The following is a 26263-nucleotide window of genomic DNA, read 5'->3' as shown; positions in this document are numbered from 1 at the left end:
TTTTAAATCATATGTACATATTTTTTTCTGAGAGGTCTGGATGGTATTGGGGGAGGTGTGGCCCACACGAGCCTACTATATGCCAAGGCAGGCACTGGCTGTGGCTGGGAGGCCCGCAGAAAGGGCAAGGGCTTGCTGCCTGTGGGGAGCGTTGGATCCAGCTCGTTCACCTCTTTCCTGGACGTCCCTGCCTCCACGTCATTGTTGGGCCACTCAGAGGACCCTAGCCAAGCCACAGCTTTCCTGGTCAAGAGCCCCGTCCCCTTCCAAATCCCCAGGGCCTCCCCACATCCAAAAATTGGGCACGGTGGTAGATGCTCTGGAGGATTGACTGAGGACAGTTCCAGGATCACGGAAGAGACGTCAGTGGGTCTTACTGATTAAGACATTAGAGACTGAGACATGAAAATCAGCTGAGTGGTTCTGCTGGGGGGCTTGGGGTGGTAAGGAGGTTTCAGAGCCCTGAAGGCCAACGGGAAAGGTGACTTCAGTGCCCTTGAATGACAACATGGTGCTTGCTTGTGTGTGTGTGAGCCCACATGGTTGGGTCAGCCTTCTGAGGCTGACTATCTTGCTTGAGAAGCAACCCCTGAGGGAAAGCTCTGCCCCTCCCCCCGTCCTATAGCCTCCCCTTTCTCTAATATTCAGGCAGCTTGTGGGGCTGGAGAGGGCTGGAGAGCTCCTGGAGGCCGAACCTGCCCATGACCCCAGAAGGGAAAGCTGAGATCCAGAGGGGCGGGAAGTTGACCTAGGTCACAGGGCCAGCTGGTGCCTGCACCGGCATGGGCTCCTGACCCTTGGCCCTGTCCTCTCTCTGCAGCCTCACCCCTCACCCATTCTTCCTGCAGACACTGGGGCTGAAGCTTTAGCTGCACATGCAGAAGCTGCATCTGTGTATAGCTGACAAGTCTCATCAGCAACCGCCCAGAGACCTGAGAAAGCAGAGAGAAGGGACAGGTGCAGGTGGGGGTGGGCAAGCTATAGAGACCTCCCCCAGTGCGGTTGCTGCTGGAGCAGCAGCACCTTGAGTGGGGGTCTGGGGAAGCTTCTGGTGGAAATGCGCTCATTTTGCCGCTGACAAGGGCTGGGGCAAGGTCTGGCCACAGAAATAGCCACACCCGCCAGCGCAGAGGGTGGCATTTGGGAAACAGCCAGCAGGGTCAACACCAAGGGCCCCGCAGCTGGCACCTTTGCCTTCCTTTGGGAATGTGTCTGCACCTTTATCAGCAAGGACACCGCCGTGGCCTCGACTCTGAGTCAGAGAGCCTTCCTGCCTCCTTTGGGACTTGGGCATTTCTTGACAAACTTGGACTTGTTTTCCAGCTTTATTTGCTCAGGGCAGGTGACCGCTCATAAGCGCCATTGTTCCAAGGCTCAAAGGGCAGCTGACCCAGGAGGCTGGTCAAGTCAAATGTCCTGTAGGAGGAGCCCCCACCCACACTTCCCTTGAACTTGGCCAGACTACGAATGCAATTCTTGAACAGAGAAAGAAACACGAAGCACCATTGAAATTCAGTGGTCCGCATCTGGGATATACCCGTGGTGTAAAACCCATTCCATGGTCTTTGCAACTCTTTTATCACCACGACACCCTTGCTTTTCTCCATTACAACTACAAAACCATTAGGGAGGGCTAACCGTCTCAGAGATTAAAAAGGTGATTAAATCTGAGCAGTGGAACAGGCGAAATTGAAAGCATTTCACGCAGGAACCTCATGACTTGGAGCCCGGCGGAGTCAGCCCTCCCCGCCACACATGCCCTGGGAGGTTTCCCTGGGAGGGAGCAGGGACAAAAGCAGCCCCTCCCCTGGGTGGTGGATGGGTCCACAGGCTCTCTGCCCTCTTGCTCCCCCAGGACTGTTGTGGATAGAGGGGTTCCAGGGGCAGATCGGGGTCTCAGGGAGCAAGCACAGTGTGTAGTGATGGGAGACAGATAATTAACTAAAGGGCTGACCCCTCTTTGAGCCCATTTGGTTCCACAGTGTGGCTGTGCCTCACAGGGGGCTGTCCACAACAGCGTTATCAGCCCGAGGCAAGCCACAGGGGGTGCCAACAATGTCTCCCCCAGGTCCCAGTGACTTTTGGTCTGTGCATTGTAAATGTTCAAGTCGAGAAAGTATTGTCCATGCAATTTAGGGTTACTTTCTAAAGATAGTGTTCAAAAAGCACTAAAAGCCTCTGCATGTCCTTAATTCACTAAATGGGAAGACTCAGTCACGGTAGATGCAGACTCGGGTCACAGGCCCTTGGCTCTCAGCCCCTGGCTGCGCCGGGAGCCTCTCCCTCCATTCACCCCAGAGCATGGCACAGCCTCCTACAGGCGGATCCAAGCTTTGGAATCCCTCTTCCTTCCCTCCTCTCCCCGAACCTCGGGCTCTCCTGGAAGTTGGGTCAGAGCTCAACATAAGCACTAAGCTCAGTTTTTCAGGTGACGTCCAACCGCATGGTGCTTGGTTTGGCTGGGTCAGATCCGTGTTTTCCACAATCTAGATCACGTCCATTCTGGCTTTTTAAACAGTATAGTGAACATAGGTCATCTCCCATGATAACTCAGTGTCACGATCAGAACTTCCAAGAGGGAGCTAAGCCACGGTGCCACCATTTCTGTAGAAGCAGGTGGGGCCGCTTGTTGCTCTCGGCCTCCTGGTCCCCCCTGTGCGTATGTCAGCCTGCTTCTGAGGGGCTCACCTGGTCTTGGCGGGCACCCCTCTACCAGAGGTGTCCAGACCCTCCAGGTCCAGCGTGCATCTGGTCCCCGGGGCCTTGGTGGTCTTTGCTGCCCAGGCTGGGAAACCAAGAAGCCCTCCTTATGAGCAAGAAGCTCCCAAGAGAAGGAACAGTCTGGGGAAGGGGCGCCCCAGGGAGGGGAGAGGAAGGATGTGGGAGGGGAGGGGGGCCATGTCCTCAGCGTCAAGGGACTGTTCTGGCGAGCTAGGGGCCTTCTCATCCATCCGCTTACCAGCCACTGAGCATGCTCTTGGCTAACTAGGCTTGCATGGCGAGAAGAGTATTCTACTTTCCTTTTGTTTCCTGCCCCTCACTATCTAAGTTTCTTTTTTTTTTTTTAAGATTTTATTTATTTATTTGACAGACAGAGATCACAAGTAGGCAGAGAGGCAGGCAGAGAGGGGGGGGGGGAGCAGGCTCCATGCTGAGCAGAGAGCCCAATGCGGGACTCGATCCCAGGACCCTGAGATCATGACCTGAGCCGAAGGCAGCGGCTTAACCCACTGAGCCACCCAGGCGCCCACTATCTAAGTTTCTTAAAGGAAGCCTGTGTCTCTTTGGAGAGGAGACGGTGGTAATTAGTCAGCTGACGGTCACGGCTCTCTCACCATGAATGTGCTTCTTAGGATACAATTTCTTTTTCAAAACTGGTTTGAGAAAAATGAATCAACCCCAGTCATCCACCAAGAAAGAATTTTTTCTTCCAGTTTTTCAAAAACCAGAAATCATGTATTCTAGAACGGCAACAGGGAATTTTGTTTTAACGCTTTCTTGTCCAAAAATCTAAATTCAGCTGTTGATGAAAATAGTTTGAATGAGTTTGGCACATTGAGGCGACTTTGGAACGCATCATTCACAGTCAGCATCATGCTCAAAGGGGGAAATACTGAGGATTTGGTGCAAAAAAATGAAGAAATTATTTCTCACCGATTTAAGGCACAAGTCAGGGAATATTTTAGTTGAGGGCCATGGGAGCTCTATAGAAATTTTCGTTTTAGATGGTATCTGGATGCTGCCCTGAAAAGGTCACTTGACAAAACTGACCCCTTGTAAAACAAATCAGAGTCCATCCCTGGCCCAGAGCAAGTTTGTTGATGTCTCCATGATGAACGTTCACATGGTCAGCAGCACTGGAAGAGAGCTGCTCCCCAGAATTCAGAAGCAAAATCAAGTTTTCAGTCAGCTTAAAGAATTCCCAGGGAGAGCAGACAGACGGGATCCCGAGAAACGGGCTTCAGACCCCAGTGAAGCCTTGTTGAAGTCACACAGAGATTCTCAAACTCTGTTCCCCCCCCGGCACAACTGTCACCCGACCCACATCTTCCCCTGAGCCTTGGTGCCTAGAGAAGAGCTGACATGAGTGTGGCAGCCTCGTCCTTGGGCTGAGGGGCAGCGGGCAGGGGGTCAGAGCACTGGGAGCCCAGAACAGTGCCTGCTGCATGCCAGGCAAAGGACAAAGTCTGTCCCTCCTAGAGCTTGACAGGGACGGACAGGACAGTGGCGGTCACAGCAGAAGGTGCAAAGAAATGTTCAAAGGATGGGCATGATGGGGTGAGCAAGGTGGTCCCCTCTGGGACCTCTAGGAAGCTCCCCCAACCCTGCTTGCTCAAATCCCTGGGCAAAGTCCTCCCTGGTGTGGTAACGCCTCAGTGTCGTGCCCCGTGTGATGGCAGCACTGGCATTTGTGAGGCCCTTGTGATTTCTCTGTGGGAAGAGCCAGCAGGAGGGCCCATCCGTCCCCCGTTCTCTGCTCAGCCAACCCCTCAGCGTCCCTGCCCTGCTTCATTAGAGCTTTCCGGCTCAGAGGGGTCCCAGGACCAGCAACATCGGCCCACTCCTGTTTGAACATGGCCCCCAACCCCGGGAATCTCATTAAAACACAAATTCTGAATCAGGAGGTCTGGGGCAGGGTTTGAAAATCTGTCCACGAGGCACACTGTTATTGTTTTGGGGTTTTTTTAGATTTTATTTATTTATTTGAGAGAGTGTGAGAGCCCAAGTAGGAGGAGTGGCAGAGGGAGAAGGAGAAACAGGGTGCCTGCTGAGCAGGGATCCAGACACCGGGCTCCATCCCAGGACCCTGGGATCATGGCGAAGGCAGACACTTAACTGACGGAGCCACCCAGGCACCCCATATGAAGCACTTTGAACAGCATGCAAGGTTCTAAGGTTCTACTTATCTTGGCTTTTGGCGTTTGTTTGGGTTTTCCTTCCTTGCCCTTTTAGCATTGACTTGGATCTGGCTTATCGTCTACAAATAGGGCATAAAATGACCTGAAGTTTCCTTCCTGGCCAGCAGGTGACCTAGAATCAGGGCGCCACACAATCTTAAAGGGCCCTTAATTCTGTTAAGCAGTTGAATGAAGTCAGGATTTGGAGGGTGAGGCAAGGATGTCAGCGCAGCCCGAGCTGCCGGTGAAGCCAGCGTGCGCCCGGGTTGGAAGCTCGGGTAGACCGAGCTCCCGCTGATCTTGCTGCCCAGGGGCTTGGTACTCCGTCATTGGCCTGCACTTCGACTCACCATGGGAAGAACGCGCATCCCCCTCCCCCACCCCACAGACACTGTAACCTCACAGGCATCACACCAGGGCCACCTCTCAGCAGGGCGCGCACTGGCCGGCTCCACACCTTGACCAGGAATCTGGGGAGACATTTCCTCGTTTCCATGGTGTTGCTCCCCCAGGAGTTCTAAGGCAGAAGCCCCAGGGATGAAGCGCATCTCCAGCATTTCCCCAGTATTTCTGGGGGTCCCGTGGCAGAGCATGGCCCGGGGATGGGAGAAAGCGGGATGCCCCTAGATACTGACATCACCGACGTTATGTCACAGCGGAAGGACAGAGGGCCCCGTGGCTAAGTGTGTGAGTCCCAAGGGTGCAGGGATTGCACACATAAGTATGACACCTTTAAACTACACAAATTGGCCTGTTTTAGAAAAACGTTCCACCCAGGTCCAGACAAACTGCCCAGAACTCCGTGTATTCTGCTTTGCCTCTTACTTTGTGGCTTAGCTGCTGTCCCAGGCTTCCGGGGTGACCACCGGTGATGCTGTCTTTTCCAGGTGTGACCCCGACAAGCAAGATGGGGAGAAAACTGGATCTTTCCAAGCTCACGGATGAAGAGGCCAAGCACGTCTGGGAAGTGGTTCAGAGGGACTTTGATCTGAGAAGGAAAGAAGAGGAAAGACTGGAGTAAGTGTGTGGGGCCGAGCCCCTCTCTCCGTGGTCCTCTGCAGAGGGGGGAGGGGGTGCCTCGCGGGGTGCCCCGGACGGGCAGACAGCAGGAAGCATCAGTGCAGGACACGGGATGGGAAGCCGGCCACTGGGAACCATCCCCCTTTCTGGGCTTGGCTTCCACCTAATTGAAACGAGGGGATCTGACTTTCTAGCCTGCATTTAGGTGTTCCCTGAATAGTCCTATTTCCTGTTGACCCAGCTTCAGGGTCACCTTGTCTCCTGAGCCTGGTGATGCTTCGGCCGTGACATAGCAAGCTAGAGGTGATAGAATAGGGAAATACCCAGAAGGCCGGAATGGAGCGGTTTTAGGACCAAGACTGGCTTTGTCTGTCTTTCCAGAGTGCTGGGTGGCACCCATCCTTGAACGGGCAGCCATGGGTGGAACCAACACCCTCCGCCATTATTTACCCCCCCACACACCCCACCCCACCCCCATAACACTTAGCTGTGCCCTGTGCACCTTTATCATCCTTTCTCGGTGACCGTGGGGGCGGGTAGTCCTATCAAGGGGACACTGCAGCAATGATTCAGGGAGGGGGGGGGCAGCAAAGCAGACTCCTGAAAGGGCACTCTGGGCAGAAGCAGAGAGCGGGTAGGAGGGAGTGGGGTGCCAGCGTGTGGGGCCTGGCAGGCGCTGTGGGACCCGGGCCTTCTGAGTCCCAGCCGCCGTCAAGCAGGGGATGAGACCCGGCTTCTGCTCCGCTAGCCGTGGGCTCCCGATGAGCGGTCAGGTGGACTTTGAGGGCGGAGCCAGCAAGTCTGCCCACACCCGCATGCATGGGTGCCAAGGGTAGACTCCAGGGTCCTGGCCTGAGTAGCTGGGTGGTCACCGCCTCCCCGGCGGACGGCCACGAGGAGCAGGTTTAAGGGAACCAGGAAAGGGTTCAGACACATTGCAGTTAGGTTGTCTGTGGGACATGAGATGGACAAGTGGATGCCGCGTGTGCCGGCTGGGAGCTCAGAACGGCTTGTGGACTTCTCACCAATAGCTGGTATTTGTGTCAGCTTCCTGGGGCTGCTGTCATCACTGTAAATTTAGTGGCTTACCATGCACACATTTCTCCTGGTTCTGGAGGTCAGAAGTCTGAGCATCAAGGTGTCAGCAGGCCTGTGTTCCCTCTAGAAGCTCCAGGGAGGAATCTTTGTCTTTGCCTTCCCCAGCATCCAGGGTACCCGCACTCCCTGGCCCCTGGCCCAGCCTCTGTCCTCCGGGCGGTCAGCCTGGCACCCAGCCCTGACTCCACTTTCCCCCTCCTTATCCCTCTGCGCCTTGTAAGGACCTGTGATGACACTGGGCCCACCCAGAAAATCCAGAGGAGCCTGCCACCTCAAGACATCTGACTACATCCCGTCCGCACAATCCCCATATGCACGGTCCCAGGAACTAGGAATGTACACAGTCTTCACATGGGAGGAGCATTACTCAACTGACCCCAGGGTGTTGTCACCAGGCAGAAGGAGACCCCCCTGCAGGAGAGAGTCCAGAGCCCCCAAGGAGACAGAGAAGGACGAGCATTGAGGGGACCTCTGGGTCCCCACACAGAACAAAGTCCCTGACAAAGGACCAGACACTCAGGGAAACAAGCATGGTGACAGCGGGGAGGGGTCCTAATGCGCCCACACTATAACTTGCACTGGAGCCCTTGGCAGGTCTGGACCTGACCCGACCTCCAAGTCCCATGCAGGGGCCAGAGCTGCCTGCCCTCGCTCTGTCCCGTCTCCCTCTGCCTCCGATGACCCCGCTTTGCCACCCTCTCTTTCCCTTCTTCCTGTGAACACTGCAGCATCCTCTCACTCTTACCAGAACAGCTCCCCCACCCTGGTCATGACCTCTGGGCCCTGACGGGGGCCACAATGTTCGTGCCAGCAAAACCAGCCTGCCCCTCCCTCTTGACAGCGCCCCCGTCCCCAGGGATGGGCCACACCCTGCCTGCAGGTAGCCCAGCTGTTGTCCACGTGTATTTGAAGTGTAAATGGGAACACGGGTAAATGTGAAGGAGGGGAACCCAGCTCCCAGGGAGCAGAGGGAGGAGCCCCTGGGCCAGGTCGCAAGAGGCAGTCTCTGTCCCAGAGACCCGTGAGCTGGGCTGCTCCTCCTTGGTGTAGACGGCTGAAGTGGGTCTCGCAGAAAGCCCTGTGCTTATTGCATGAAGGTGAGTCCCTTCTGACATCCAACATTCCTCACTGTCAGAGTCCTCGGGGCCGTTCACATTGCCAAGAGGAGCCAGGCCCAGCTGGCTTGTCGATGCTGTTGCAAACAGAAGGCTTCTACAGCAGTGTGAACCGTGATTCCCCCTGTCCTGGGTACAGCCTATGGCCCAGGCCAGACCCCCAGGACAGATATGGTCAGGGTGCCCCCTCACTCAGGAATGCCTGATGCCATCTGCTCAGAAAAAGATAGTTCTGGAAGTGGGAGGCAGGGGTGTGGGGGGATGGGCCCGCTCTGCTGTGTCGACTGGGCCTGCCCTGTGCTTGGGGTGGGTTTGTCAAATGCCCCCTCTCAGACCAGAGGAGGCTGCCTGGGGGACATTAATGCCATGGAGTGTTGTCCCACGTCTGGAAATGTGAGCTGCTGTGAGGCCGTGTCGGGGAAGGGCTGTGTCACAGTAATGTTGAGCCAAGGGTAGTGAAGCCCAGGTCCATTACCGTGACCGGTTCCTGCAGCACAAACAGGGAAATAGCAGGTGATACGTTTGGGAAGAAAAGAGTCATTCTGGGAGGGAGGAGGAAGAGAAGGGCTTTTATAGCTCTTACCATTTTTGATGATTTCGTCTCTCGTTCACTGTGCTGTTAGCTAAATATGCAACACAAACTAAAGCCATCTCTGACCATGAGGAACATTTGCTGCAGCATCCCGCTGACCCTAGGCCGCCGCAGGACCTGGGCGTGTGGTCCCAAGGCAGGGGGGTGGACACAATGAGCATCATGAGGTCAGGACACGTGGATTGAATTTCAACCCAGACAGGCAACTCTGCTGGGAAGGGGCACGGCTCAACCAGCCTAAAAATAAAGACACTGGGTTCCTGACACCAGAATTGGTTCGACAGAGCGGTTGGCTGTCGTGTCAGCACTCTAGTTCTCTGATCTTTGAACCAGCTGAACAGAGAAATCATGGTCCGATGACCACGAGCTGGTGGCTGTGACCAACCGAGCACCTTGGGAATCGCTCGGTTGGGTTTCTGAAGTCTTTGCATCTCCAGAAGGGATGCCAGATGGAAGGCTCGGCTCACGGAACCAGCCACAGCCACTGATAGAACCGAGTGAATGGGGAAACAACTGTGAAACCAAGAAACGTGTTCACTAAATGAGAAGAACTTTCCTATCCCGAATACACATCAGGAGGACACAGCGTACGGGCCTGACTCGCAGGGAGCAAATCTGGCGCAGAGCCATTTGCTAAACGACCACTGCATAGACCAATTGGAAAACATTGGACAACAACAGTATTTCTTTTAATATTTACAAGTTAGCAGAAATGTGTATTAGGTGCATTTCTCCCCAGACGTGGAAGCAGGAGTCCACTGTAAGGATCCAGCACCTGCTGGATCAAACTGTAGGAGCAACACACCGTTGGGTCTCCTCTGTCAAAGCACGTGACAGATGAGCTGGCCCAGGTCGCTGATCCTTGGGCGGAGTGACAACACAGATGCCGCTCCTCCGAATCAACTGGATGGAGTTTTCCTAGGGTCTAGCTCCCCTAGGAAGCAGACACACAGAGTGGCAGACATACCCGAATGGGTGGCTTTCCTTGCGGGCTCTTTCAGGAAGTGGACAAGAAAGAAGGAAGCCACGCCGTCTTTGGCACATAGAAATCTCTCCCTGCGGTTGGTGTGTGGGGCCAGGCACTTGGGAGTGGGGTGTTCACTGTACAAAGTGTCCCATCATTCCTGGCCTCCCATCAGGACCTGATGCTGCCCTCCAAAGAATCCAAAATTCAGAGATAGACAAAATTAGGATGTTAACAACATTGGCATCTGTAAGGCGGTTTAGGGTAGATTTAACTTACTACCTGTTTCCTACCATCGAGTCCTGACTGGTGGGCTGTATAATGAGGACGTGTGTCTTGCTGTGGATGAACATTGAGCCTTAAAATGGACAGACCCTTGTGTGAGAGCCCCGTCCTCTTTATGCCGAGTCTGCTACCTGGTGCAGGGCCTGGGCTTCGAGCCACCCCGGGTGCTAGGAGACAGAATGTAGGATTATTTTGGGATATCTGGGTGGCTCAGTGGGTTGAGCATCTGCCTTCGGCTCAGATCAGGATCCCAGTGTGTCCTGGGATCTGCCTGCATCTCTCCCTCTGTCCCTCCCCCTCCGCTCTCATGCTCTTGTTCTCTCTTAAATAAATAAATATAGTCTTTAAAAAAAAAACCATAGGATGATCTCAGTGCCACAGAAGAGTGTTTGGTAGCATGCTATTTCTGATAATTTTGTTAAATTAATAAAATAGAAATAAAAATACTTTCTTAACATGATGAAAGAGTCCTGCAAACAAGAGTCATCAGGATATATTAATGTTAGAAACAAGCAAAGGACTTCTATCATTGGCACTCATCACCGCTAATTTAGCCTTGCTCATGATGTGCTGGCCGATGCGATTAGAGAAGGTAACAAAATAAAGCCTGTGGTCATGGAGAGCCATAGCTACAACCTGCAGATGTGAAAACCCAAGGTCGTTCTTTGTAAAACCAGGAAAAAAAGGCTAATTACAGAAGAATATTGAAAAAAAAATCAGGGTCCCCTTCTTAGACATCAAAAATAATCGGTTAGAAGATACATAAAAAAAGATTCTATTTACAATAAAAAGATGAGGTACCCAGAAACATACATATCAGCCATGTGCAAAAGCAGTATGAAGAATAACACAAAACATAAGGAGCAACATTCAAAAATGTGAAATAAATAACAGGTGACACCACGTGCTCTAGAGAACACGAGCGTCTGACTGCAGGGGAATCAGTAAACCATAACCCCAGTCAAATTCTCAAGGTACTTTGGGGAATGTGAGAAAATGGTATGGAAGAACAAAGATGTAAGATAGAACAGTTTAAATAAAATTAGTAAGAGGGGCTTTGTTCCAGGAGATAAATTATTTCAGTGCTACAATAATTAAAGTGGTCCTTCACAGATGTCACCAATTAAACAATATGAAAAAGTCTGAAATACGCAGTGTGTATAACAACTTCTGCTACAACAAAGGTAACGTTTCATACCAGTAGGAAAGGTTAGTCTGGGGACAATTGACCACCAGGAGGAGTGAGAGTTAATCTCAGATTTTTAATTGAAATGTTAAAAACATGAGCCATGTAACTAGGAGTATTCCTGGGAGAGAATATGGGTAAATACCTATAGAATCTTGCAGTGAAAGAACCAACATATGGCAACGCAGGGAGAAATTAGAACAAAAACAATTGATAAGTATTGACTAAATAAATGCGTACATACAAAATTTTGAAAAAAAATAATTTTTAAAAAGAAGAAACAATATAACAGAAATGGCAAGGATTCCTATCCTTGATATATAAGGGGCTTCTTAAAATTAAAAAGATAAGTAAGTTTTCCAAATTAGAAAACCACCCAAAAACCCAATGAAATGGGAAAAGGATATGAACAGGAAATTCACCAAAAAAGAAATGCACATAGTCAAGAAAAAAGATGAAGAAATAACTGCAAGAATAACAAAAGAAATACAAACTAATCAAAATATATCATTTTCACGTATTTCCAAAGATGAATGAGAATCCCAGTAGTCAGCCTGGCTGAAGAGTGTGGGTGAATGCAGGGATACGTTAGACCTTTGTGGAGGTCAGTCTGGCATAGCATACCCAAAGCCCTACAATGGGGGCAAGCCCTTTGAGCCAGCAAGCTCTTGGCTAAAAGTCATGCAAAGGAGAGAAGCAAGAGAGGATATCCCCTCACAGCAAGGATCATTAAGAATGAAGAACTAGAAAGACTCCAATGTCCCAAATTATAAGTTTTCGCCAAGTAACCAGCTTTAACCATGAATTCAACAATGGATCACCTGGAGCCCATTAGAAATAAAGCTGTAGCAATAAATCTTCATGACCAGTTCACAAGGAACCAAGTGGGAAAAGCAGGTGGTGAAAATGTATGGGTTTATGGCATTTCACTTTTTTAAAAAATGCATAGAAAAGTCTAATAAGACCAAAGGCTCTGAGCTCATTGACCTTTTTCTTACTGTATTCCTCCACACTCACATCTGGGGGTCTCCTGCCTTCTGTTTCTTTGCTGATCTTCCTAGACCACCCAGTAGTCACGTTCAGAGGGTCGGGGACCCCACCTGAGTCCTGCTCTGTGCACACCCATTCCCTGAGGGTGCACACCAGCACCATGGTTCTGATGCCCCCTGGACCTGCACTGCCCCCTTGGACCGAGGAACTGAGCTACGTCTCTCTCCAGAGCGGGGACCAGTAGCCACCTGCACCTGTTAAACCCTTGAGATGTGCCTGATGCAACTGGGGAACCAACTTTGTCTTTCTTTTTCTCATTGTAACTGGCTGAAATAACCCCGTGTGCTTTGTGGCTACCATATTGGATGGTGTGGGTCTAGACCGCAAATCCCAAATATATGACCTCAGCCAAGAACTGTCTTCTGAACCTTCGAGGCATGTCGACAAATGGCTGCTGAGCCCCTCAGCTGGGGTCTAACCAGCATCTCTAACACAGCGTGTCTAAGGCAGGTCTTGATTCCTCCAAGGTCTCCACTTCCCCATCTTGGAGTCAGCCTGGTTGCTGAGGTCAAGTGCCCAGGCATCACGGTCATTTCCACTCCTTCCTTCTCATCCCACATTTCATGCCTCGATAAGCCTCACTGAGCCAGGTGTGGCTCGCTGGCCACACAGAGCTACCCCAGTTCATTCCAGTCCATCTTTCTGCTGGACATCTCCCCCCCCCACCTCCCTGCCGTGCTGTCTTTCTCCCCATGGCCCCCAGGAGTCACCTTTCCTCCAGGTCCTCCACCCTCCTCACATCACTCCCCTCCCTTCTCAGACCTCACCGCCTCAGACAAACCTCCCCACATTGCTTTCTGAAATAGACCCTGTTCTCCCAATTCCATTGCTTTCTGCTTAGCCCACTGGATCTCCCTCCACAGCACTTAGGTCTGAATCTGTCTCCTCACCCATATCTAAGCCCAGTGAGGGCTCAGTTTGGTCCCCAGCACCCAGCCCATTGCCTGACCACAGAAAGACTCACGGCCGTCTTCCAGTGTGCACAGATAATGAATGTGCACTTGGGTCTTTTACTATGTTACATCATTTACTCCCTAGGCAGGCTTGCCGCTCTGCAGTTCTTATTAGCTGCTATTCCAGGACTGGAAACTGAGGGTGAGCCCGTCTGTGAAGAGTGTCCAGAACTGGTTAACTGTGAGACTGTGTAGGGGAGGGTTTTCTAAGTGTTTGATGTTCATCCTTGTGACTCGGGTATTAAGAGGCCTTAGCTACAGAAAAGATACACGTGATTTTTTAACGTCACCTAAGTACAGACTAGCACTTCAGGAAACCTCCTTGCACGGAACATGTACGGAAGGTCCCAGCTCTTGGACTCCCTCCATCTGGGGAAGAGCCAGGGCCCAGGACACCTGCAGCCTCACCCGACGGACCTGCACAGCAGAGAGAAAGGGAAGCCTTTGCATGGCATTTCAGAGCCTGTACTCAATGGCCAGTGTGCGGGCTGCCCCTGGGATAGGGTGAGACGCCGAGTTTGCAGTCTGCTGGGCTGCACCCCTGTCTGTGGAGGTGGCCTCTCAGCGGCCTCCGTGCTGGAAAGGACTGGGTCATTGCAAAGCGCAGGGGGAGCGGGAGCGCTCAGCCCAGGTAGTGACTCATGCCCCTGGGTGAGGACAGAGCTTACTGAAATAGCACACCCTGTTTTCAAGGGCACAGCCCAAAAATCAAATATTAGCCGTGTGAGCCGTCCCCAGAAAGGCAAACAGGTGGAACTGTGGGCTCACAATCTGCAAACAGATCCGGGCTCCTGAGACGCTCTCCGGAAGCTCTCCCTGCGTGAGACGTGGACAGATGAGGCTGGCCTTAGAAATGCTGCCTCCAAGGGTTGTGAGGTCCCCCTAGCTGGGGCACCGCCCTCGGCCTGAGGGGCGGGCTTAGCCTGAGAGCGCTGCCCGGACTCCCGGACTCCCGCGAGACCAGGGGCCTCTGGCTGTCGCAGTAGCAGACTGGTCAGACCTGTCCTGTTGGCACACATCCTGTGGTCAGTCCCAAGGACTTCACAGAGCATTAGTGAGTTTCTGTTTCCCGTCATTATCCTTCCTGGTAATTATTCACACACTTGGGACTGTAGACCCACACACTTACTCTTCGACTGTCCTGCTTAGTTTGGCCTCTGTGCTTTCAATAAGTTGGCAACCTGATTCTGGGACTCATCGGCCCCAGCACCGCCTTCCTGGGCTCACACCTGGGAATCGTCACTCTGTCGGGAGCACACCTGCCGGTTATTTTCTCAGGAAGGGCACGGCCTGTGGAGTGGACATTTGGGAATCTCTGCTGGGAGTAAGGTCTCCGCTCGCCCACTCTCCCTTCAGAACTCTGGCAGAATAACCAACCCCTAGAGACGCCCACCTCCCGACCCCCAGAATCTGTGACTGGGGCAGGTTATGGGGATACGCCGGCAGGTGCAACAAAGGCTGCTAATCAGCCAGCCTGGACATGGGGAGACGGTCCTGGGCTCCCCAGCTGGGCTCGGGGTGATCACCAGGGTGATCAAAGGAAGTGGAGAGGCAGGACAGGGCTGGGAGGGGCACCCCACCACCTGGGCTGGCTCTGAAGGGTAGAGGAAGGGGCCTCAGGCCAGTAATAATGCCCTCGGGATGCTGGAAAAAGCGAGAGAACAGATACCACCCCATCCCCTCAGAACGTCCCGGAAGGAGTGCAGTCCTGCCAACACCTTGATCGTGGCCCCGCAACAGCCACGTCAGATGTCTGACCTCCAGAGCTGTTGGGTAAAAAGGCCGTGTTATTTTAAGTCATGAAGTGTGTGGGCATTTGCCCGAGCAGCAACAGGAAACTGCCCTGTGGCCTCCAGCTTCCTCTCTCCGCCTCGCAGAGAAGCACCTGCCTGCCGACTCCTGGCCCCCCAGCGCGAGCTTGCCTCATCCTAACTGAGCCGTGCAGGTTGTCCACCCGCCCTGCGATCCTCCAACTCCTGCTCTGAGGACCCAGCTCCTTTTCTTCTCCCCCTTGGAGAGTTTTCCTGTATTCCAGTGTTCACCGCTTCCGTGGCACAGTCAAAACTCACAGCCATCGAGCTGTGTGGAGAAGAGCCGTTCATTAGTTTCCCATCTGAGATTGTTCATGGGTCCTCACGGCCTGAGTAGAAGGAGCCTTCAGCTTCCTCTCTGGTGTCTGACACTCTGCTCTCTTCCTCTGACTCTTTATGGCTTAGTCTTAACTTTCTTTTTATCATCCCCACACGCCCTGCTTTGGGTCCTCACGGGGACAGAGCTGCTGGGATCTTGGCTGTAGGCACTGCCCATGGGCTCCTTTCTGGTCCCTGAGACAGAGTGGAGGGTCAGGTCTGCTTCCAGAATGAGGACCTCGGCTCGTGAATCATCCTGGCTGGGCATTGGGAGGGGCTGGCTCCCCCCACTGAGATTCCTGGTCCCTGGTGTCAGTCTCACGTGCTGTGGCTTCTCCCAAGCCCAAGACTGCCAGTCCCCGGGCTTCCCAGCACCTCATGCTGTCCTCCAGGGACAGGGTCTAAAGATCACCTAATCCAAGAGCCAGAAGCAGAAGCTGCGGTCCAAGCTCATTCCTCTTTCAGTGGCTGCTGGGGGACACAGGTGCGTGGCCACTGTGTGCTCCTCCCTCTCTGATCCTAGAGGGTGCACCACGCACCCTGGGTCCTAGGCTGTCCCCATTACTCACACGTTTCCACCATACTCCCCCTCCGGACTCCCAACCTAAGAAAGGGAGAGCAAGGACACGTGGCTCTGCCCTCTTCATTTGCCCCTAGCCCCTTCCATACCCAGTTGTGGCCAAGAGGGGACCTCGTTTCCCCTGTCCCATCTTGAAAGGGCATTCCTTGCACCAGACTCATAATGTCCTGCAAGGCCACTAAGCCTGTCTTGAGGACAGCTGGCATCTCCCCTCTACTCTGGGCTCCAGATGTTGGCACCCCAGAGCAAGCTGGAAGTCCGCGGGCAGAGCACGGTGCTGTGGGTTTCTGACCCCAGGGTCACCCCTCTGTGGAGCTTCTGTTCCATCTGTCCCTGATGCCACCGCACGTGCCCATCCCTTCAGCCCTTTGCTCTGCATCGGCGGCCGCAAACGTGCTCCGGAATCAGCTGTTCTCAAACATGTTGGCCTCAGAGTCCCTTTACATTCTTAAATCATTGAGAACCCCAAGGGGCTTATGTTTGAATGGATTATATAAGTCAACATTTACCCTATCAGAAATTAAAACCAGGCATTTTTAAAATATTCATTGATCCATTGAAAAATAACAACAGTAAACCCCTTATACGCTAAATGTAAACGTTTTTATGAAACATAACTTTTTCCAAAACAAATGAGAAGACAGGCATGTTCTGTGTTTTTGGAAATCCCTTCCATGTCTGGTGTAATAGGAGATGGTTGAATTCTCGTTTGGGCTTCTGTTTTGAATGCATTGGAATATGTTGTTTTGGCTGAAGTATTTGAAGAAAATCTAGCCTCGTGTTGATGTGTAGTTGGGAAAAGGGGGTGGGTTTGGGGGGTCTTGCCAGATGATTACAGATGCTGTGCTTTCATATTACCGGGGAACCTAGCAACTGGGGGTTTCTTAAAGTAGTTAGACAGTGGGATCTGAACGCGTATCAGTGAACCAAACTCCATTGATCTGTCCTACACTCAGATCCCATCTTGTATCCATGTGAGGTTCTGTCACACCATAAACAGTTTCCAAATGGTGACACATTTCATCATATGCCAAAAAAATCACATTGATTATCATCACCACTGATCTCATCAGCAGCCTCTAGGTGACAGACACTGTCAGGCTCATGGTGGCAGACATAAATTTCCCAAGGTTCTTCTTCATGCTCGAAAGCTTGAGTTTTGTCATAGGCCACAAATATCACCACTTGTTTTCCTCTCAGTGACGAGCTCACTGTGTTCATTTCTAAGAGAACGTCTGGCCAACACACAAGACAGAAGAGTTTAGCTTCCTGTTGTGCTTTTAAGTAAAAATGATGCTTCGTGAAAAAAAATTCTAGTTCATGTTAGAACTCCAGCAACGGGCTGCCTCCTTACGTCAAGACCCCGGTCGTGCTTCAGGTTGGAACGGAAATGCTTTCAGTGTGAGCTGCTCGTTTCTTCACGTGGGGTATTGCAAAGACACGGCTCAAGGGTCAAGGTTAGTAAGATGAGTAACTTATTGTGGTATCAAGGACCTGCCTCTAATCAGGACGTACTTCATCAAAGACATGCTCTTCTTTAACCTTGTGAAAATACCGCAGGTTGCTGGTTCGGTTTGTGCCTCTGCCTTCACCCACACTGAATTCCTAGCTGTTCGGTCACCATTGCTTCCCCGCTACTGGTGCAGGAGTCAAAGGCCAAACAAGAGAAGTAACATCTCAGCATTGTTGTTAAAATAGTTTTGACCTTGTGGACCCCTTAAAAGATCTTGAGACTCTCCAGAGGTCTCTGGACCACACCTTGAGAACCCCTGTTCTAAATTGTGGTACGCAGTATGTGCGGGGGTCATTCCGCCCGTCTTCCTCCCATTGTGAGTTTCCATCCCTTCCCATCATTGTTGGGGCCATCTCTCCTCCACCTCAGTGAGCATAGCCTGTGGTCTTTCCATCTCAGCCTGGTTCCTTCTTTATTTCCTCCTCTCCCTGAATCACAGGTAGCTCACAAGCACGCTTGTTTCAAGTCTTCTTCCAGCTCTGGCGGTCGCTCACAAACAGGGTGTTTTCTCCCTGGGGCTGACTTGAACTGACTTGAGCTGCGTGTTGGTCTTTTGCCTGCCGATGCAGCCATTGTGGAGAGACATCTGGTCAACCCCATTTTGCAACAAGCAGAGTGTGTGCATTATTCTGCCCCCGCAACTCCTCACCATGCAACTCCAGATCGGAGTGATTGACCCTGGAATATGTCAGTGTCCAGCTGCCACCTGCATGGCTCTTATCTCAGAGGACTTCCGGTCCCAGGATGTGGTGTGTCCTACAGGCCCCCATCCTTCCTGCTGGGCTGGGGGTGTGGTTCTGCCTGGATGCAAAATAAGGGCCACTCCGCTGGGAGAGAGGCGAAGGGTGGTCTCTAGATTTTCTAGCTGATCCAGATACTGTCAAAGTGGAAATGGAGGAGGTCAAGAGACCCTCCCCACTGGGGTCCAGGTCCCTGTGCTCCCAGGCTTGAAGCAAAGATGTCAGTGCAGCTTTCTCCGTGGATGACAGCCCTGCCCTTAGACTGCGGCCATCACGAGGCTATGTTTGCTTGGTTTTCAAAGCTGAGGCTAGAGTTTTGTTTGTGGGACCTTCCATAGTGTTTGAGCAACAAGTGGAGAGCGGGAAATCAGAGAAGTGTAGACAATGACACTTAAAACCGGGAGTCCCGTCCCAGAGCTTCCTAGAAGAGCTCTGGGCTATCCCCGTCGGAAACCACAGGCCCCGAGTTCCCACAAGACAGTGGCTCCCGGGTCCCTCTGATTTTGTCACTAAGAATGGATTAAGTAGATCCCTTTGAAAACTAAAAATACTGCATTTGGCAGACATTCTCTAAAATCCAGAACAGAGGGAATGGGTCCATGACGTGGAGGGGACATTTCCCAGTCGGTTCGATTTGGTGAGCCCACCAGAAGGGTCTGGCGGGTGCTGCTGTGGTTTTCCCAGGACAGCCCAGTGCTGGATGTTTCCTGCACCAGACACCTCCCAGAGGAGGCCACTTCAGGCTTGCTGTGTGGGAACAAACTGGGGGGAGGAGGTGGGCAGCTCAGCTTGCTCACCTATTGGAAGGGACCCCGAACTGTTTGCAAGGAGATACCTCCCGTCTTTGTCCCCAGGACTCTGTGTGACCTCCTGGGGAGAGTGCCCAACCCCCACTTGCCTGGCGTCCTCCCTCCACACAGAACCATTAGCTCAGGCCACAAGGCAGAGCAGGGCCTCAGAGAGAGGAGCACTGCCTTGCCCTTGTGATGAGCTTTATCTCTGCCATCTCTGTAGCAGCGCTGACCAGCCCATGAACCGCCTGGACTTTTTTCTTTTCTCTAACTTCCTCTCAAACAGCTGGACTGGGCAACAAATTGGAGTTGGGAATAATCCTGTGGCCAGACCAGGTGCACCCCCAGGATCCCACCTGGCCGTGGCCTTGCTGGGCTCCCCAGAGCCGCCAACTTCACTCTGCTCTGAGGAACATTGGACCCCCCGGTGCTAGGGACTGCTAGGCCCAGCCTCATCTGGTCAAACGGGGTGCTGGAACATAGTCTCTGAGCTCTGGGCTGTGCATCAGCAAAGCTCCGGGCTCCGTCCCCAAGCTGGGGTTCCGGAACTCTGTCCCTCCTCTCTCCGTTATGGGTTATGTGAGGTGGTGAGGACAAGCGGTGGCAACTGTCCCAGCCTGTGATTCTAAGCCCTGATGGGTTGTGGCCCTTTAGCACTGAAAGTCACGGACATGCAGCCTGGAAGAATGTCAGATTGTGAAGAGGCACGGAAATGTTTAAAGGCAACTTCATTTCTGTAAAAATAGAGTTGTTTAAATTCCAATACCCTAACTGTACATGTTTGACTCCAACTTGCTGGGCTTCCCCCCCACCCCCCCTCACCTCCCGGGAGAGAGCAGGAGCATGGAGCTGGCCCTGCAGACAGTGAGGGCTGCCTGGGGGTGACTTACCTGTTTTCTGTATATGAGAAAATTCTGTGTGTGTGTGTGTGTGTGTGTGTGTGTGTGTTCTTGAACATCCATGCATGCAAGCACTTAAAACCTATTGCAAAAACAAGGCAGGTGTCTTAGAGATTTCTTGTTTCTGACATTTTCCCAAGGGGGTTGAAGGGCCGGATTAAGAAGGAGAGCTCCCAGAGAGAGCTGCTTGCTGACACAGCACACCTGAATGAGACCCACTGTGCCCGCTGTCTGCAGCCCTACCGGCTCCTTGCAACCCCCAGAAGGCAGTGCCTGGACTGTCGCCTCTTCACCTGCCAGAACTGCAGCCATGCTCACCCGGAGGAGCAGGGCTGGCTCTGTGACCCCTGCCACCTGGCCAGGTGAGTCATGGCCTGGCATCCGAGGGACCCTGTGGGTACCAGGGCCCGATAGGTCTCCTGGGGGGGGCCTGGCTGAAGAAGGGTGGGCATGGACGCATGCCTCCCAGCGCCATGCCTCGGCCTGAGCCCCCTGTCTCTGCAGGGTTGTGAAGATTGGCTCTCTGGAGTGGTACCACCAGCACCTGAGAGCCCGCTTCAAGCGCTTCGGGAGTGCCAAAGTGATCCGTTCCCTGTGCGGACGGCTGCAGGGGGCAGGTGAGGAGCGTACCCCTCCCCAGCCTCACTCTTTGTTCCCATGTGTGTTTCAGGTTTCAGGACCAAGTAGATCCTTTGGAATGGGTGTGTGCCCCTGTCAGGCCCTCTCGGGTGTTTTGTACAAGGTTGGCTGCTTTCTGTGGCCCCCTGGGAAGTCCTGAATGCTGTCGACACTCAAACTGCTTGAAATCCTACCTTTCAAGGTTTCCTAGCAGGTTGAGAACTCATAGCTAAAGTCTCGAACTCAGTGACTAGTCAAGTAACCAGGCTCTGGTTAACAGAGCATGTTCTCCAGGCCCTTCCTCCCTGGGCGTCTGATTTGGGGCCTGGATCTTCTCATTTCCACAAACATTCCCTGTGCATCTGATGGGCCAAGGGGTCTTCCTGCAGCTGGAGGTCTGGGCCCCGCCACAGGGCTCAAGGGTGCGAACCCCAGGGAGCAGGGAAGAAAGCCACATTGCAAAGCGTTTGAGAAACTCGACCCCAAAGGCGGTCCTGTTCACAGAGGCCACGTTGGAACCCCTGAAGACCTAGTATTGCTCTGGGAGGTGCCGATTCCAGGGACTGGGCCGGCTCAGGAATCTGTGTCTTAAGGAAGATTGTGGGGATTGTGAAGCCCAGCCGAGGTCCGGAGCTCCTGGAGCCAACACCAACCCGCACCTGCCGATTTCAGAGTTGTCAGAGTTGTCACCACAAGGTGGCGCTGTGGGACAATAGGAACCCTGACTCCCTGCTGCTCCCAACTGGCCCCAGAGTCCTAGGGATGATGCCCAGGCTGGATTCTCCCCCAGGGGCACCTGGGAGCACAGTTCACTGAGTCACAGAAGGTGCGGGGAAGAAAAGTCGTGTGTGTGTTTTCAAGTAGTCAAACTGAAAAAATAGAAATGATTGAAGTTACTGTTCTGAGGCCTGGTGGGCCAGGGCCAAACGCAGACTGGTCAGCTAGGGTGGGGGATGGGGGTGCAGGGGGTTCTCCCGGTAAACCTGCAGAGCAACCGGAGCGTTTCCCAAGGCCCCCGCAGCAGGACGGGCGGATGCTACCGGAGACGGCCGTCCCAGGTCCGAGAAGGAAATGAGAGGAAACCGGAGCTAAAACACGCGGTCTCGGGGGATGTCTTTCTTCCCAGCGCCTTTCCTTTGGTTCCAGGTTTACCTGACAGAGCGCGAGGCTCGCCTGACATCCACAGTAAGTCCTCGGAGCTCGTAGGGCTTGTGATGTTTCCCTCCTCCCTGTGAGAGCGGCTGAGAACTATCTTCCGTGTCAGGATCAGGGACCGTCTTTCGGGTTTGCTAAACCCTCATCCCAAGTGGAGAGAGAGATGTAAGGAGTCAGTGACCAAAAGGGGCGCAGAGCTCCTGTTCCTGTTCAGTTCTGGGGGCAGCTCCATGCTGACGGGCCACACCCGCATACATATGCACACACACAGACACACGTGTGTGCCCCAGGCCTGTGGGAGCCATGCGCACATTCCCTCCACGCAGGCAGAGCTCAGCTCAGTGTCTTCTGTCTGGTGGTTTGGGGTAAGTCTCCTCAAGATTCACAGTCCAGAGAATGAAAATAATCAGCCTGTCTGCCCGGTGCATGGGTCCTAGTGTGGGGGCCCGCTGCACAGGGCACTCTCAAGTACAGTAAATGCCCGGCTCGTTCACACTCGAGACCTCCCCTGACCCAAAGGTACAGGGAGTGAGGGCTGGGGGGTGTGCAGGGGCAGCCCGTGTGGACCCAGCCCCACAGCTCACGTGCCCCCAGTGCAGGAATGTCCTCATGGCCCTTGAGGGAAGGTCGACGATCCATGCTCTAAAACCCCAGAGCTCATTTCCTGGAGGTCTGGAGACCTAAAGGAAAACAGGGGCCAGGTTAGTGTGAGTGGGGAAGCAGAGGGAAGAGGCTGTGATGGGGCTGCCCAGGTGCTCAGGTGAGGCAGGGAGCCTAGAGGGTGGAGGAGGGGTGGGCGCCCTGGGGCTGAGGCTCACCTCCTTCCAAGCTATGTCTGCAGACTGCAGATAAACTCATGAAATGACTGTTTGAGAAAACGTGATTTTGCTCTCAGCCTCCTTCACCCAACCACAAGGCCAGGGATGTGGATTACCCGAGAAGGAGTCCCTGAATGGAGGACAAATGCCCGTTGGCATGATCCCTGACAAAACTGATGCAGAGTAGTCGTTTTCTTCTGGGGTTCAGACCAAGTCTAACTGATGCTTGGATAGGTCTTTGGAAGGCCAGCAGATGGTTTTGCCTGGATGTGTCATGGTGGGTGGATAGGTGGACACGTTTTTGCAGAATGCATGAATGAGTGGATGGACGGATAGTTGGATGGAAAGTGGATGAATGGGTGGTGGCTGGATGAGTTGTAGGTCAGCAGGTGGGTGGGCAGATAGGTGGGTGAGTGGATGGGTTGTAGATGGTCGGGCTGGTTGGATGGACTGGTAGGTGGGTGGATGGGAGTGGGTAGGTAGATGGGTGGTGGGTGGGGGGTTGGGTGGATGAATGGGTGGCCCCCAATCTCTCTCCCCGGGTTGAATCATGTGTGCATCTGTTGCAGGTGGGCCTGACGCAAGCGCTGGCGAGGGAAGTGGAGATAGTGAGCAGACAGATGAGGATGGGGAACTGGACACAGCAGCCCAGGCCCAGCCCATTGGCAGCAAAGTAAGTCTTCCCCGGTCACCCCCACGGCTCCCCCAGCTGGAGCCTGGGGTTCTGATGTCCTAAAAACCTCAGTGTTCTCCTTGACTTTACCGGTTACCGTAGCATGAGCACAGAGACCCTACCTCCCTGGCCGTGCCCGGAGAGTGTCTGAGACACCGAGCACCAAACGGGATCATGCCTTCAGCACGTGGTCTCACCATAAGAAACCCCAGAGCAAACTATGGGGCGGACAGAGCCCTCGGGAAGCCCACCCGACCTGTCCGGTCTGGGTCCCAGGAGCAGGCTCTGAGGTTGTGAGGGCAGGCAGGGGTCGCAGAGGGGACCCTGCTGTCTTGCCAGGTGGCTTTGGTATCCTTCAGGGAAGAGAACCTCTTTGACTCCCCTCTGAACATTTTACTTTTTTTACAGCCAGCCATAAGCCTTGCTTTTAGGTTCATTTCCATCTTCACTTATTTCATAACATGTTTTTGGTGACAGACAAACGGAGTACCCCCCGGGGTTTCTGGAGATTGGAGAGGGGAATGACAGAAGGGGAGCCTTTTGGGGCGGGGGAGACAAGGAGTTTAGCTGGAGACACCGAGAGGAGACCAGGATCCATGACATTCAGTTCTGGCCAGGTCTGGCCAGTCTACGGGGAGAAAATTGTAGACGTGCCACTCAGAGAGCTTAAATACTAACCAGTGTCTGGAATATTCCATATATCATGCCGTTAAAGCATCAAGATTAGCGTGAGGGAGGATTTCAGTAGGTGGGTGCTGTTCATCTGGACAACTTGGAGTTCTCCCCCACCTCTGGGACCTTGCAGGGGTGCCCCTCACCTGCCTGAACTATCCGTCCCCCACCTCTCAAGGGAAAGAAGTATCTGTGAGCCCCAGATGAGCCTGCCTGTGCTCCCCGCCCCCCACCCCGAGGCTGCCGTGTCCTCGGCACATCGGAGCAGCCTTGGGCCCCTTGGGTCCAGCAGGTGTTTCCTTCCGCTCCTCTAAGAGAGGCTAAAGAGGCAGACCTTGCAGGGCATTCCGAGGTGCTGCCTTGAGCTCCTTCAGGTTTGTGTCTAGGGTGGGAGGTGAGGGTGCCCCTGAGGGCGCTCACCCTGCCCAGGGCAGAGGGTCTCAGGTCCTTGCCATCCAGCTGACCCTGACTCTGCTCCTCTTGCCCACATCTGCACCTAAGAAAAAGCGTCTCTCCATTCACGACTTGGACTTTGAGGCTGACTCTGACGACTCAACTTGGTCTGGCAGTCACCCCCCAGATTCGTCCCCAGTGCCAGCAGCCATGGACAGCCTGCAGGTCAGTGGGCTCTCGTTTCTGCCCCCGTCCTTCCCAGGATAACCTGAGCGACAGGTGCTCGGGCCCCAGGTGGGGGACGGCACTCTGGGAAGGAGTCCGATGGCCATAGGAGGCCTGATGGGCCTGATGGGCTGGGGGGAGGGGGGAGGGAGTTGGGGTGCTGAGGATCTGGGATCCCACAGGATCCAGAAGCTTCACAACCCCATCTTTGCAGAAACAGGGCTGGCCCCTTGGAAAAGTGGAGTGCAGGAGGGGAACCAAGGCTGGACGAATGAGGGGCCCCGGGAATTTGGATGGGCTGCTTGTCAGGGGAGCAGGCCAGAGGAATGCTGTCTGTCCTGGACTCAGGGCCTGATAGGTGCCTGGGCATCCATCCAGCAGTTCCAGGCCCAAGCTGGGCGGGGCTGTGTCTGCCTGGGCTGATCCGCAGACTGCTTCAGGGGAGAGGACAGCAGGGCAGCAAGCCGGCACCACAGAGGTCTTTGGATAACAAGTCCCACTCCAGCTGCAAGACCAGCCCCTGTGGCCTCTGCTTCCTGTGGTCTCCGGGCCCTGAGGACCGCTTCCTCCCTGCCCCCTCAAGCTGGAAAGGAGCTGGAGCATGTGACTTCCAGACACCCTCAGTACCTTGTATCCTTGGGGGCAAGGGCACAACAGAGAGAAGCTTCTGCCAGCCAGAGGAAGGGTAGAGGAGGAGGGGCTGGGGCTGCAGCCGAGGGGCCCCCAGGGGTCCTGCCATGCTCCCGCTCACCTTTCCGGGAGTATTAAGGTGTATGCAGTTAGAACAACACATCCCCCCCCCACCGCCCAGATAATAGCTCCCCCACCCGCCTCCTTGGGGCCTCAGGCTCTAGGTGGGTCAGAGCCCTGAGCTGTCAGATGTGTTCCCTTGTACAGTGAGTGGCCCAGGGTCTCGAGAGCCCCCCATCCTTCCACGGACACATGATACAGAGTGGGCAGTAAATGGTTCTCTGCAGGATTTCTGCAAATAAAGGGACCTGAGTTGCAAGGGGCCAGAGCAGGGAGTGCCTAGCGTTTGCTCCCGTGAGGTCTGGAAACCCTCAGACTAGGATGGAAAGACCCCCGTGCCAGGGAGCTGCCCTTCCTAGTAAAACCTCACGCACCCTTCAGGTCCCGTGTGCTCAAACCTTCACGGATGAACCCTGTGCCAAGGACGCCTCCCCAGAGGCCATGGTTGCCCCTGGATGCCACCCCCCTCCAGAAGAGCAGACGGACAGCCTCTCCCCTGCGGGACAGGACACCCTCACTGAGCTCTGCGTCCCTGGAGAGTCCCGCAGGACAGCCCTGGGGACTGCTGCTGCAGCTGGTAGGTCCCTTGATGGGCTCTGCATTGGGGAAGGGGTCAGCAGAAAACCCACCCACTTCCCTGATTTGTGCAGACACACCAGCCGATTGATAGCAACCCCTTCCTTCACCGCCTTGTCTGGCATGTCTGGTCCTGGTAGACACCACTCCCCACCCGCTCCCCCCCACCCCCAGGCTGGGCGCTGCCGTCCTGACACTCAGAAGTCCCAGTATCAACAGCTCAGCTGGTCACATAGCTTGTTATCAGCTGTAGGGAGGGTACTGAGCTGGCTTGGGGTAGAGACAGGCAGGTGTCCCTGCAATGATTAGGGTCACTGGTCACCTGGACCATCCATCCTGACCAAAGGACAGGTCAGGTCCAAGCCTGGGGACTGACACTGCACCTGGGGATGGACAGTACTCTTGGGGACGGATGGCGCGTTTGGAATGGATGGTGCACTTGAGGACAGATGGCGTACTTGGGGATGGATGGTACATTTGGGAACAGATGGCGCCCTTGGGGACAGACAGTGCACTTGGGGATGGATAGTACATTTGGGGATGGATGGCGCACTTGGGGACAGATGGTGC

At 53.9% G+C, this 26263-nt stretch overlaps 1 protein-coding gene across 2 annotated transcripts in view; it reads left to right on the top strand.

The window, feature by feature from the left end:
• MLPH (melanophilin) overlaps positions 1 to 26263 on the top strand; it is a 43092-nt gene that overhangs the window by 1006 nt on the left and 15823 nt on the right. For both annotated transcript variants that reach the window (XM_013051834.2, XM_004743680.3), the window contains exons 2-8: positions 5786 to 5915; positions 19954 to 20175; positions 20318 to 20430; positions 21578 to 21616; positions 22974 to 23077; positions 24251 to 24367; positions 25499 to 25694. In XM_013051834.2, the coding sequence (XP_012907288.1) occupies positions 5806 to 5915; positions 19954 to 20175; positions 20318 to 20430; positions 21578 to 21616; positions 22974 to 23077; positions 24251 to 24367; positions 25499 to 25694 (901 nt within the window). In that variant the 5' untranslated portion in view covers positions 5786 to 5805. The remainder of the gene's footprint in view (positions 1 to 5785; positions 5916 to 19953; positions 20176 to 20317; positions 20431 to 21577; positions 21617 to 22973; positions 23078 to 24250; positions 24368 to 25498; positions 25695 to 26263) is intronic.

Source organism: Mustela putorius, unplaced genomic scaffold, assembly GCF_011764305.1.
Source record: "Mustela putorius furo isolate JIRA1106 unplaced genomic scaffold, ASM1176430v1.1 tig00003869_pilon_pilon_pilon, whole genome shotgun sequence".
NCBI lineage: Eukaryota > Metazoa > Chordata > Mammalia > Carnivora > Mustelidae > Mustela > Mustela putorius.
This window is presented reverse-complemented; position numbering and strand designations above follow the sequence as displayed.